Source organism: Falco naumanni, chromosome 9 (assembly GCF_017639655.2).
Source record: "Falco naumanni isolate bFalNau1 chromosome 9, bFalNau1.pat, whole genome shotgun sequence".
Lineage (NCBI taxonomy): Eukaryota > Metazoa > Chordata > Aves > Falconiformes > Falconidae > Falco > Falco naumanni.
Window position 1 is genome coordinate 14,483,905 of NC_054062.1, and position 11,456 is coordinate 14,495,360.

The 11,456-nt window shown below is 44.5% G+C and overlaps 1 protein-coding gene across 1 annotated transcript; it reads left to right on the plus strand.

Moving 5' to 3' along the window:
• The first annotated feature begins 6,285 nt into the window (after nt 1–6,285).
• On the plus strand, nt 6,286–11,119 carry EIF3F (eukaryotic translation initiation factor 3 subunit F). The gene is made up of 8 exons (XM_040606838.1): nt 6,286–6,595; nt 6,686–6,756; nt 6,938–7,017; nt 8,087–8,224; nt 9,288–9,379; nt 9,581–9,717; nt 9,853–9,966; nt 10,733–11,119. Exons 1-8 carry the CDS (start codon nt 6,301–6,303, stop codon nt 10,808–10,810), a joined length of 1,005 nt encoding a protein of 334 aa, XP_040462772.1. The 5' UTR covers nt 6,286–6,300; the 3' UTR covers nt 10,811–11,119.
• The last annotated feature ends 337 nt before the right edge of the window (nt 11,120–11,456 follow it).

The window sequence follows — 11,456 nt, forward strand, 5'->3', positions numbered from 1 at the left end:
ACTTCTTACTAGGAAGTCAAAGAAATATCTTCTTCTGGGTAGGCTTCTCTTACCATTCAAAAATCCTTCCTTTCAGAAACAAGGAAGAGATTTGTTTCTCATATTTGCTAAACTGGGACAAGACATAAAAATGCAAAAGATTGTGACTTCCACTGTCTTTAACATAAGATGTACTTATTGAACCTGACCATTATGTTAATGAACTCTACAGAATATCCCAAGGTGTATATAGATGAAGTGTAAGATACTGGTACATTTAAAAACGAGGCAAATTCTGAACTTTTCAGGTCAAATTACACCAGGGAAAAAAAAAAAAAAAAAGGCTGTGAACTGGTATCTGCAAACGGAAATCTGACTTTTCAGAGGGGGCTGGAAATCTCACCTGAACAGCCTAATTAATTGTGTTTGTGCACTCCCCTCTCTGCCACAATAACGTTGATCAGAGCTGTAAAGCCTTGTCATTCAGCTGGAGCACAGTCAATTCTCTATTTGTGCAGACCAGTCCAACCAGTCCCATGTAGTACACTCAGCCAATGCTGTATCATGCTTTCTGATGCAGAAAGACAAACTGGCAAACAGAATACAGAAGGTGAATTTATATGTCAGCCCTTGGGGTATTCCAAATCTACAGACAGATTGGTTAGGACAGCATTTAGCAAAACCAGCCCTTGCAAATACTATAGTATAATCCAAGCTTTTGTGATGAACAGGTTTGATATAAAATGCAATCAAATTTTGCTGCTACACCTGAGGTCTCAGCATCATGAATTCACCTCAGCTAAAGAATTATTTCTGTTTGTTACCGGAAAACAGTATAAAATTATTGTTCTCCTGCTTAGGCTACTCAACCACTTCCTCCCTCTCCAAAGTGTACAGTCTCTGAGTCAGGAAATGCACTCTTCATCTTCCTCTCAAAGCTGTTTCCTCAAAGAGTAAGGTCTTTCCTGCTTTTCCTCAGTAGACTGTGCCTGTCCAATATACAAACCTAGCCACTACAATATCATTAGTCATACTTTGCTGAAGTGGAAACCTGAGATCTAAATGTTAAATGACTTCCCCAAAGTCAGTAGCACAGATAGGAGGAAAATACTCTCTAGTTGTTATCAAACACTTCACACTGAAAGAGCTAAAACACTGCCCAAAGCATGTCTCAGTCATTACTTCAGTTGTGTGGATGACTTGCCTTAACATTGCCCAAGATGCCAGTAACAGAAATGCAATGGGCCCTCAGGTGTCTCAGCCTCCTACACAGAAACTGTCCCCTAGATTTTATTACCACTGTTCCTTTTCAGCTCCCATTTCTGTATGTAAATGCTTATCTTCTAACCTTCTCCCTGATTGCCTGCTTATTCATCCAGCACATCATGATGCAGCTGCCTCAAACTGGAAAAAGAACGCAGAGCTGTGAAGGGACAGACAACACTGGCAGACTCTGGTGATGTAAAAATTATATAATCCTTAGAGTTCACAAAATAACATTTTTGCCATTCTCTCAGTAGCCTTCCCCACACCATCAAACGAAATATGTATTTTCCAGTCTAGCTACTTCACTTTTGCATGCAGATTCCATCTCAAGGCACCAAAGCAAATGTTTGTGCTGAGTGACGTAGCTAACAGTTCCAGTCCCATGGTCTAGCTCAATGCTTCTGGGGACATAGGCAATTTTGGTCTGGGCTCAAATGTATGGAAAGTGGTGATTTTAACCCACGCTGTAAAGGACACCAAGGAAAAGGCATGCTTATTGATAAGAGAAGCTGTAAAGTGATTTTAGAAGAATAAAGGACTGAGAGAAGAGATCATTTTTCCAACAAACAGCACACTGATACATTGTTTGATTACAAATGTTAGAAAATTTCAATATTTGAAATCTGCCTGCACAGAGCTTTCATACTTATCTGTTATCAGTGACATTACACTTCATTTTATTTGGAAGTCGGTAGGTATTCAAGGACACAGCACTGCTCTGTTACAAATGCTTTTAAGTCAAGCACAGTAGCAGCAAGTAACCAAAGGGACACTGTGTTAAAGGCTGCCTGCCAGAGATTACTTATTCAAGTTGATTACATGGAAAGGACAGCAGCACTGCCACACTTCTACCCTATACTCCCTGGGGAAAAAAAAAAAAAAAAAAAAAAAAAAAAGCCAGGAGTCATATCTAGGTTTTCTTCAGTTCTCACTGCATGGGGTAGGCAGGAAGAATGTAATACAATGTAATGACACAAAGTCTGATCTTGCAAGGTAGCGCGCCCAACTGTCTCACTAGGTCACTGCAAGCACATTCTTAGTTTTAAGTACAAGTAGTATATAAAATGCCTCTCACTTGAAAGCTGACTCTCAACAAGATTTCAGTCAAAAGCAGAAAATAATCACAACCATAGATTAAGAAGCAGGAGTGTCCTGAGAGGCTGGAGTTTGTGCTTTCATCAGAGACCCAAAACACCTTTCGTTACCATATATTTCAATAAAATTTGGGGCTGTACAGCACATTTTAGGATTGCACAGCCGTAACATCCATAAGTAAATCTCTCTGTGACATTATGTGAAACGGCACAGAAGAATTAAGGTAGAATTAGGGTAAAATTAATGAATTCCACCCCACTGATCCTACTTTATTCCCTCAAGAAAGAAAATGGCAAGTCAAATACATATAATAAATATTGCTGTGAAAAGTACTACGCACAAATTCCCACTTACGCTACTTACTTCGAAGCAGGCAGAGTTAAGTCCCTAATTAATTAGCACTGATTACAAAGGATGTGGTTTGTATTCTTGACTACCTAATTGCTTTAGTATTAGAGGAAAATAAAATTGCGTCTCTTAGCAATGATCAGTAAATCCAATTAAGCACGAAACACTTGCAGGGGCAGCGCCGGCGGGCGGGAGGGCGAGCTCGCGGGTGCCTGTCGCCACCTGGCGGGCAGCGCCGGCTGCAGCCCCGCCGCCACCCCGGGGCGCCCAGAGCCGTCGGTGCCGACGGGGAGCCCAGCGCAGCACGTCCTGTCTGCGGCCGCGGGTGGGAACACGGAGCCGGGCAGGGGCTCCCGCCGCCCAGAAGGGCCAGCCCAAGGAGACCCCCCGCAGAACACCAGGATGAACGGCCTTTCCCTGGGGCGGGGGGACAGTACCGTCGGTCAGGGCCATCGGCCTGAGGGAAAGCACTGCCGGTGGGGCACCCAGACACGCCAGGTCTGTCTTCTAGCAGCCACCACAAGCTCTCCCATCACTCAATGGCTAGCAATCTCACAGGACAAGAAGCTTCGCATTTCCCAAACAATCCTATTTCTAGCTATCCTGTTTCTTTTTCTCCATGTCCTATATATTTTTTTATTCTTATTTCATCCTTTTGTTTCCTTTCTTGCATTTTCCCTCCATTTTCAAACCTAAAACCTAGACAACAGTACACTTCAAGCAAGTTGTAAATATTTTACCTGTAATGCAACATAAGAAATATTTTTGCTTAGAGCAAGAGATGATGTTACTTCCAGTAACACAAGCAAGATGAGAAGATAAAGAAATTACACATCACCTGCAAAAATGCAACTGACATGACAGCAAATGCAATAATAATGACTCAGCCACATGTAAGGACTACAAGAAGAAATTATACAAGAGCAGAGCTAGGAGGTTAATTATATTCATCACCAAAATCAGATGCAAGGAAACGTGTAAAATCAGAAGGCCCTGAGTTACCACGCTGATCCGTGCTCATGTACAGATGTGTCTCCTGTTTCTCCTCTAGGCAGGCAGATGTTACTGTAACAAGGTAGCACCTGAACATCTTAATCATCTCACTAGATGGACACCAAGTTTTCAGCAACAAGCACCATTAATGTGTGTAACTGGTAACTAGTGAACTGGTCCTTTGTGGAACATTAATTATTAAGATCTCTATTTTTCAGTAGCCATTCAGCAAGGAAAAACAGTTTCGTAGCTTGGGCACATCTGCTCCAAGCACTATCACAGGACTGATTTTCTTATCATTAAATTTATGCAAGCTTTGTACTAAGTGGGCTTTATGTGAGCCAACCATTGATCTTTGACTTTCGAGATACAGGCTATCCATCTTTACTTACTGTATACACACTCTGGCATTCTGTCCAGCAGCTTGACATCAACATATTAAAAGAAGGTTATTGTAGCTGCCAGTTTCGAAGCACAACTGCAGCTCCATATTAAGAAGCCAAATTTTTAAGATGGCAACAAAAAATTATAATGGGCAGGCCTTAAATGCTTTGCTTGCTTCACCTGAATCTGCAGCCGACAACATCAAATTAAGCATCAAGGATAGCTTGATGCAAACAAGAATGAGATCAAACAGCTGCTCTCTAACAAGAATGCCTCACACATTTGACTTCTCAGTGACACATCAAAGCTCCAGGAACAGAAACATTTTAAAAGCTTTATGCAATTTGACCCAGGCACACCTACAAGAAACAAAGGCTGCCTGGTGAAAGCCTAAGAATAGGAGATCCAGTTTTTACTGGTACCCAGACAAGAAAGTGCCTTTATGAAGAAAGAAAACCTGTTTGTACTCCCATGCATTAGCTCTCTTTTGTAGCTTTGACAGGTGTTCCCCATTTCTGTAAAAGAAACAAATTGCTAGCACATGAGTAGAATGTATTATCTTTTTACTGAGCTGCTCCTTATATACTCAGGAGCCTGTTTTCAATGACTGAGTTGAAAGTACTAATCAACTGATGATGTTCACCCCTCAGCTAATGAAGCAGAGAAAACTCCAAATGCCACCAGTCATGATAAAATTGGTTTTTATGTTAAAACAATAACATAATTGGTAATCTAAATGTGGGACAGAGTGTGGCAGGACCCCAAAGTGGCTCTATAAAAAAAAAAAAAAGATTACATCTGAGGTAGTAACAACCACTATGCTTTTTTATCTGCTACACCTGGTAAACAGCTACCTGGAAGTGTTCTCAATTATTCAAGCAGCCACCCAATAGACAAAGTGGTGCCAGAGAACTGATGCAGGTTTCACTGGACTAAGCATTTTATCAGGAGGTGAGAATTCTGGGTATTTCGGTGTTTATGTATGTGCATGCATGTACATACAAATAGTTTACTTGTGGGAAAAGAACAGCTCAAGACCAAAAAAAAACCCAAGCACTTCAATGGTACCTGAAACTCTCCCTTAAATTTTGTCAAGCTACTACTAAAAACTGCAATAAAGAGTTTGGAACCAAGAGACTTAGAGGTAAATCTGTTACTGTATTGCTACAACTGCTAAAATAACAGCTGCAAGCAGATGACCATGAAAATGAAGCTTCAAAAGAATTCACTCTCCTTACCAGTCATCAAAAGCACACGCTTCACTTTAAAAGCATACCTGCCACACCCATGCAGGCTTGCTGCTTGAAAGGGAACGCACAAGGCACTACAAGTAATAGGCAAATTAGTTCTAGTAAGTCAATTTGTTGGGTAACCATTAAACCCTGGATAGAGATAATCAGCATTTGTTCTCTACATGATACTTGGCACCTGCCTGTTCTTCTGTCCCTCATTGTCGGCAAATACCTGGAAAACAGGGCTAACAGCACCTTCCTGCCTCACAGGGCCAACACCCTGAGGCCTGCAAAGCCCTCACTTACAGCACTACCGAATAACCTTCTTTGCCGTGGTGGCAGCTTGGTGCCAGGCCTGCAAGGCTGCTGTTTACCACACCGCCACACTGCTGTACGGCAGCAGGACCTACCGCTGTGACCAGGACTGCGCTGCCACCGCCCAAGCACCTCAGCAGCCACCCACAGCAACGCAGGCCTTGAAGCGCAACTGAGAACATGCCAGAGAAACACAGCCAGCTGAGGCAGACCCGAGGGTACGGCAACAGCCCCGAGGTGGCAGGACCCGGGCAGCCACTGGAAGCCCCAGCCCTGCTCAGCCAACCTCCAACACTGCCCAGACAAGCGCACGCTCGGCTTCCTCCTAGTACCCATGGAGAGTAAGTGACAGCGCTGCAGCCAGTAAAAAGGTCTTCCCGCCCTGACTGACAGAAGGGGAGGGCGGTGCCAGCCAGTGAGATAGCAGATAGGCACTGCCGCGGGGGACGATAGAAGCCAATTGAAAAATTTCCCGCCCTCAAGAGGGTGGGAACAAGAGTAGCTCCAGTCGCAGACGATGTGCTCTTTCGCCAATCACAATCCTCGCTCATCGTTCTCCCCGATTGGTTAACATATGGCGGGAGGGCCTTAGCGCACGCTTTTCCCCAATAGGAAGGTAGTATTGTGTGACAGGCGTTCTGCTCAGCCAATTCTTGCCGGCGCGGCACCTACTCCCCTCTCTCACAAAATGGCGGCGACGGCGCCTGTTCCTGCTCCAGCTCCAGCTCCTCCCGCGGTCGCCCCGGCGCAGAGCCCGACAGCGGCGCCCGCCACACCGGCGCCAAATACCACCCCCGCCGCTGCGCCGCCCCCGCCCGCCGCCCCGGCGCCGCCGCCGCCGGCCGCGCCGCTGTCGGCCGCGCTGTCGGGCCCGTTCCCGGGCGGCCGCGTGGTGCGGCTGCACCCGGTGGTGCTGGCCTCCATCGTGGACAGCTTCGAGCGGCGCAACGAGGGCGCGGCGCGGGTCATCGGGACGCTGCTGGGTAAGAGCCGGCGCCCTGCCCCTCCCGCCGGCAGCCGGGGGGCGAGCGGCCCCCCGCTGCTTGCCCCCTAACCGCGCCGCCCTCCCGCAGGCACCGTGGACAAGCACTCGGTGGAGGTCACCAACTGCTTCTCCGTCCCTCACAACGAGTCTGAGGATGAGGTACGGAGTGCGGGGCTGCCCCGCCGGGCTCCGGCCGAGCCCCCCGGGTCATGCCGCGAGGCCGGGGCGGGGAGGCTCGGCGGGGCCGGGGGCTGCGGGCCCTGAGCGCGGCCTGAGGGCTTGTTCAGCCAGGGGCCGGGCATCCCCGTAACCGGCGGCTTCGGCCTGTCCCGTTCCTCAGGTGGCGGTAGATATGGAGTTTGCCAAAAACATGTACGAGCTGCACAAGAAGGTGTCTCCTAGCGAGATCATCTTGGGCTGGTAAGTTCTCCTGCAGGAACACGCAGGCGCTCGGGTTGGTCCCATAAACTCCCTGACATACATAATTCTCCTTGCCAGAGGTGAGAAGCAGGAGCGCTCATGCTTGTGACAGTAAGGGCTCGCAGCTCGTTACAGCCAGCTGTAAAGCTCCTGCAGCTCATAGTAGGAGGAGACAGTATTGGAGACTCGCAGGGTTTGGTTTTGTTTGTGTCTAGCAAAAGCATCACAGAACAGCAATGAGTTAGAGGATGCTTGCACAGCTTTGTCAGAAAAACCTAGCCACCTGTAATACAACCTGCACCGTGGATGATAACTGGCCAGAAAGAAGGGAGAACACAGAAGAGTGGTTGCAGGTACTGAAGGCCTCTGGAGGAATCGGCGATACCAGCTTGAGCGTACAGGAGTTCTCTGCTGAGAAAAGGTGGAAGTACTTGTGTGTGGGCTGCGAAGCAAGATCAGTGTGGTGTTACAGGAGCAGAGCCTGTGTCTGAGTGTGGATAGCTTTATTAGTCTTTTCATGCTTCTCTGATCCTACAGAATAGCCTAGTGCTGTTCCTGTGGAGCAGCCTTCCTCAGCAGCCTTCTAGTGGCACAGCAAAGTGCAGTTCTAATGACAGGAGGTTTTCTGTGTATGTGAGAAGCTAATTGCAGTGCAGCTAAAGGACCTAGATGAACAAGTTATACCTCCTGCAGAGAGATGTTTGATTTGTGGAAGATCTGCTTGGTTGGTCCAGGTTTGTTTGGCATGCTTTGACTTAGAAATAAAGAGATGGTCCAGAACATAGTGACAGATAACTGAATCTCATGTCAACTGTACCAGCTCTTTATGGCTGGTATAACACTGGCTCTGTGCATGTTCTGTCCATGGGTGTACTCACCCTTGTGATTCCTACAATTTCAGGACAGCTGGCCATAAAACTACAGATTCCCTAGTTAAAACACTTGAATTTAGCATGCTTCTGCACCTCAGTGTTTGGAAATCAGTGCTTTAGGATACAAACCTGTAAATAACAAATACTGGGCACTTGAGTGTTAGAAGAATGGTTGCTTAGCGTGTGCTCTTTTGAAGGTATGCAACAGGTCACGACATCACGGAACACTCTGTCCTGATCCATGAGTATTACAGCCGGGAAGCACACAATCCAATCCACCTCACTGTGGACACAAGTCTCCAGAATTCACGCATGAGCATTAAAGCCTACGTCAGGTACTCTGGGAGGCTGCATTTCTGGGAGGGGAGCTATCTGATTTACTGAGAGAGACCATGTCAGGGTAACAAGAAATGTCATGGGCTGCAGTGTCCCATTTTGGACAGTATAGCTGAAAGACAATAGCAAGCCAGGGATCATGGCTTACTTCTCATTGGAATGTCTTGACCATTGGGTGCAAGTTGAAAGACCTATCCTTTCAGAAGTTGGTACCTCGTTGGGATGGGGAGGTGTGACTTAATTGTGTTCTGAACATCTTCGTGACATTTCCCGGGATTCATATTGCTAGTATTAATGTCACTACTCTCCATCACACTGAACACTAGCCTGTAGTCATGTAGTCATTGGGCTTTACTGCTCAGCAGTTTATTTATACAAGTTGGAGGACTGCTGCAGGTAAAACATAATTGAAACGGCATCTTCTTGATCAGTCTTTCTTCCCCTTGACCCTTTCAATTTTTATCAGTTAATAATGCAGATTAAATATTAAGAAATGAAACTGTTCCAGTACTGACTGAAAAGCTCTTCTCTTGAAGGAAAAAAAGCCGTTCTTTGTAACAGAAGTCTATGGCTTCATAACTGTGCATCTTCAAAAAGGAAGCTGTTCCATGACATCTTTCTTAAAGCATAAATGGACTTCACATACTTTGAGTAATAGGAATAATAAAGGTGTTGAGAGTGTTTTGTACTTGAATTTTTGTCATATTTATGTTTGCTGCTGAAGTGATTTCTCAAAGCATGGAGTATTTCAGGATAGAAGAACACCTGCTCTATAAGCAAGAAGGAACTGTAGCTAAGGAGATAGTACTTGGCTCTTCACGCATTCATGCTGACAAATGTCAGACCAGCTAGGAATATTCTTGGATAAAAATGAGCAATTAATAGTATGCCAGGACTGACTTCCTGTCCTCAGTTATCCCTGGTCTTAAGATTGCTGATTTTGGTGAGAATGAGTAACCTACTTATCTTCACACTTCAGTGCTAACAGAGATCATTGAGTTGTACTTCCTCCCTTAAGTGTGTCCATGCTGAAAACATTTTGTTGTTTGTTTTTTTTGACAGTGCCCCAATGGGAGTCCCTGGTAAAACTATGGGCGTGATGTTCACACCTCTAACAGTGAAATATGTTTATTATGATACAGAGCGGATAGGAGGTGAATGTTTTCTTCTTATTTTGGTTATAAGCTTCATTGTGACACTGCTCAAATGCTTTTTTTTTTTATTATTTTTTTTTTTCCCCTGGTAGAATTATCCTTCTGGGAATTAAGACAGTCTTGTTAAAGCTATCCTAAATTAGTCTGGTTTCTGTGGCAGTCAGGATTTTTTTCACTGATTGATTCTCCTTTTGCTTTCAGTGGATCTTATCATGAAGACTTGTTTTAGCCCTAATCGAGTGATCGGTTTGTCCAGTGACTTGCAGCAGGTGGGGTCAGCATCAGCCCGGATTCAGGATACCCTGACCATGGTGCTGCAGTATGCAGAGGATGTATTGGTAAGGGCAGCTTTTTATGAGCCAGCAAATAAGTTTGATGTAAGCTTGTGCATCTTTTCTTTTTATAAATTCTCCTTCTGAGCCATAAACTTACAGTGTTTTACTGAGGTTGACATGTATGTTTCTTACACTTAGTCTGGCAAAGTGGCTGCTGACAACACTGTCGGGCGTTTCCTGATGGACCTTATTAACCAGGTGCCAAAGATCACACCAGAGGACTTTGAGACGATGTTGAACAGCAATATCAATGTAAGTTCATCATCTGATTTTTTCAGTGTATTGCCAGTAATTTTTAAATTCTGTCATACAGACACTGTTTGTCCATGATCAAAACTATCTGTCTTTTTGTACAAACATATTAATAGAAAATAGAGCCCTTTCTTGTCAGTATTTTGATGTTTTAAGAGCTGAAGGTGGATAAAAGAGCTCACCATAATAATCTTGCAAGCAACTGCAAATGAGAGAACAAGTTTTAAAGTATTTAGGATTTATGCAAGTAATCTGAAAGCCAGCACAAACTTTTTTAGAGCGACTGGACAATATGAATTACCAAGCTTAAAGCAGTATGGGTTTCATGGATAACTGGTGACTTGCCAGCTTCCTTTGCCTGAGCTGAAGTCCTGTCTCCTTGTGTAACACTTAGGACGTGAACAAGGTTTTAGTGTGCTACCTTATTTCTGTAACAGGTTTTCAGAAAGCGAAAGCTGTTTCTGAATGTGGTGTTCACCCACAGTCTGCAAGACCAGAACTAATTTTTATTTTGCTTATACCCTTTGACTTGCCTGGTTAATATGGGTGAACTCGGAGTTAAAATTTCACAAGCAATGTTTCATATTCTGCGAATACCAAAACCTTCTTCCTGTGAGGGAAGCATTCCTCAGAGTAGGACATTCGGGACTAACAGTATTTCTAGTAGCTGATTCTGAACTGATTTACAAGTGTTAAAAATTCAACTCCCTGATAGGCTACAATCTTTTTAAATATTTCTGATCATTGGGGTTTTTTCCCTTCTCAGGACCTACTGATGGTGACCTACTTGGCAAACCTCACACAGTCACAGATTGCTCTCAACGAAAAACTTCTGAGTTTATAAAGAAACTTCTGCCACCTTACACTTCAAAGAACCTGAAGAATGAACGGATACACTTTGCTATGGTGGTTGCAAACTTCCTTGGACCGTAATTTAATTACCTAGATGACTTGGTTTACATCTTTACTTCCACTGCCCTGAAAAATCCCTAATGTGGTGTAGGTGGTGAATGGGAATGGCTGCAGTTTAGCTGAGCCCAATATTTTAAAATGGAATATGTGAATCTTTTGTCTCCTGGGTTTATTTACTTATATAACAAAATACAGCTTTATTGTAAGAATGTATGAAATAAAAGTTCCATTGCAGTGGCAAGAATGGCTTCTGTCCAGAAAAGAACTGTTCTTATTTACTGTGTAATGAATTGACTTCTGAAAGAAAGAGAGGATCATATGGCATTGGGAAAGAAAACCAGAATGAATGCAAGTCAGTTCCAATTCTGCAGACTTCTTTGCAAGTGTTTTTTTTCCAACTATTAAAGCACACTGAAAGCGTGCTGCCTTCTGTTGCACACAGTACACTTTTCCACGGAGGACTACAGAATTGTCACTGGTTTATTAGTGATGTTGTGTGTGTGTCCTTCTTCAGCAGAATACTGACAGGGAGAGAGTAAATTCAGTTTACACTATGGTACCATTTCTATGCATATCTG

Coding starts and splice junctions, on each gene's coding strand:
- EIF3F (XM_040606838.1), top strand. CDS start 6,301: ATGGCGGCGACGGCGCCTGTTCCTGCTCCAGCTCCAGCTCCTCCCGCG. Junction 6,596..6,685: donor GGTCATCGGGACGCTGCTGG/GTAAGAGCCGGC, acceptor GCCCTCCCGCAG/GCACCGTGGACAAGCACTCG. Junction 9,718..9,852: donor AGTATGCAGAGGATGTATTG/GTAAGGGCAGCT, acceptor TCTTACACTTAG/TCTGGCAAAGTGGCTGCTGA.